The sequence below is a fragment of the Trachypithecus francoisi genome, unplaced genomic scaffold, assembly GCF_009764315.1.
Source record: "Trachypithecus francoisi isolate TF-2019V2 unplaced genomic scaffold, Tfra_2.0 Lachesis_group2, whole genome shotgun sequence".
Lineage (NCBI taxonomy): Eukaryota > Metazoa > Chordata > Mammalia > Primates > Cercopithecidae > Trachypithecus > Trachypithecus francoisi.
In genome coordinates, this window is record NW_022681465.1 from 21,996,539 (window position 1) to 21,998,105 (window position 1,567).

Here is a 1,567-nt window from a genome sequence, read left to right on the forward strand (position 1 = left end):
TACAGGAATGTTCATAGTGGCTTTTCTTACAATGGCCAAAACCTATAAACCAGGCAGTGACCATCAACAGGAGAATGGCAGCAGACACTCACAAAGGTTGAGTGACTTAGCAATGTGACACAGGCAAGAAGTGGCACAGCAGGCACCAGACTCTGGGGTTCAGGGTTGGCTGCCAATCCTGCAGTGGTTCAGCACCTTCCTCAGTGCCCCCATCACCTCCTGGTTCCTCAAGCTGTAAATGAGGGGGTTGAGCATGGGAGTAAGGACCGTGTAGAAGATAGAGGCCACCTTGTCATGGCTGGGGGGCCGGTAGCGCCTAGGCCTCAGGTACATGAACATGGCTGCGCCATAGAAGACGGTGACAGCCGTCAGGTGGGAGGAACAGGTGGCCAGAGCCTTTTTCCAGGTCTGAGCAGAGCACATTCGCAGCACAGCCCCTAGAATGCAAGCATAGGAGGCCACGATGATGGAGAAGGGAAGGAGAAGCATGAAGACACAGCAAGCAAAGAGGAGGGTGTCAAAAAGGGAAGTGTCTACACAGGCCAGCTTCAGTAAAGCTTGCACCTCACAGAAGAAGGGATCCACATTCCTGGAGCCACAGTAAGGTAAGCTCATGGCTGCCACCATCTGAATCACTCCATCGATTATCCCAAAGGCCCAGGAGCTCCCAATAATCTGGAGATAGACCTTCTGATTCATGAGGATGGGATAGTGAAGTGGGTGGCTAATGGCCACATAGCGGTCATAAGCCATGAGTCCCAGCAAGAGCCCCTCAGATCCCACAAGAGAGACAAAAAAGCCAATTTGTATGCCACAGCCCACAAAGGAGATGGACTTCCTGCCAGACAGGAAGTTGGCTGCCATCTTTGGTACAATGTTACAGACCAACATGAGGTCCATGAGGGAGAGCTGGCTGAGGAAGAAGTACATGGGGGTGTGAAGTTGAGGGTCCATGTAGATGAGGAAGATGAGGAGGATGTTCCCACCGAGGGCCACTGTGAAGACCACCATAACTGCAGAGAAGAGGACAAGGTCAGTCTGGCTATGGGAAAAGATGCCCAAGAGGATGAAGCCATCTGTGTATGATTGGTTCACCCATCTTCCCATGGCTTAGTCGCTCACCGTCACCTGAGAACACAGAGAAATTATGAGATTGAGGGACATGTCTCTATTGTGCTCCAAATTCTTCAGTTCAACAGCATATGCTCTGAGACATGCAGGAGGACACTCTCGTATTCCTGTGACACAGGTGACAGGACCTCTGCCAGCTCTGAAATTGGACTCCACATGGTTATTTGTGCATGTCCAAACCCAGAGGGTAGAAATGGGATCATTTCATGTGCCCCAGGGACTGTTGGACAATTCTCCTTCAGCCAGCAGAGCCCAGGCTTTCCACATAGCTGGGGTCACATGGGTTTGGTCCACTGTCTCTAACAGGCCTTGGACTATTTCATGCCCAAGAGATCATTTACATGTGTTACAAAAAGGAAAGATTATGGAGACATGAGATGTTCTTTAGTCTTTATTTTGCTCAAGTCAAAAATCCTGGGACCATTTTCAGTTTCTC

General features: G+C 50.2%; 1 protein-coding gene across 1 annotated transcript; it reads right to left on the reverse strand.

The window, feature by feature from the left end:
* On the reverse strand, positions 1-1,107 carry LOC117064402 (olfactory receptor 2V1). Its single transcript, XM_033178580.1, has one exon. It carries the CDS (start codon positions 1,105-1,107, stop codon positions 160-162), a length of 948 nt encoding a protein of 315 aa, XP_033034471.1. The 3' UTR covers positions 1-159.
* Between the last annotated feature and the right edge of the window lie 460 nt (positions 1,108-1,567).

Bases quoted from the DNA above. Each gene is read 5' to 3' on its own strand.
- LOC117064402 (XM_033178580.1), bottom strand. From the start codon at position 1,107: ATGGGAAGATGGGTGAACCAATCATACACAGATGGCTTCATCCTCTTG.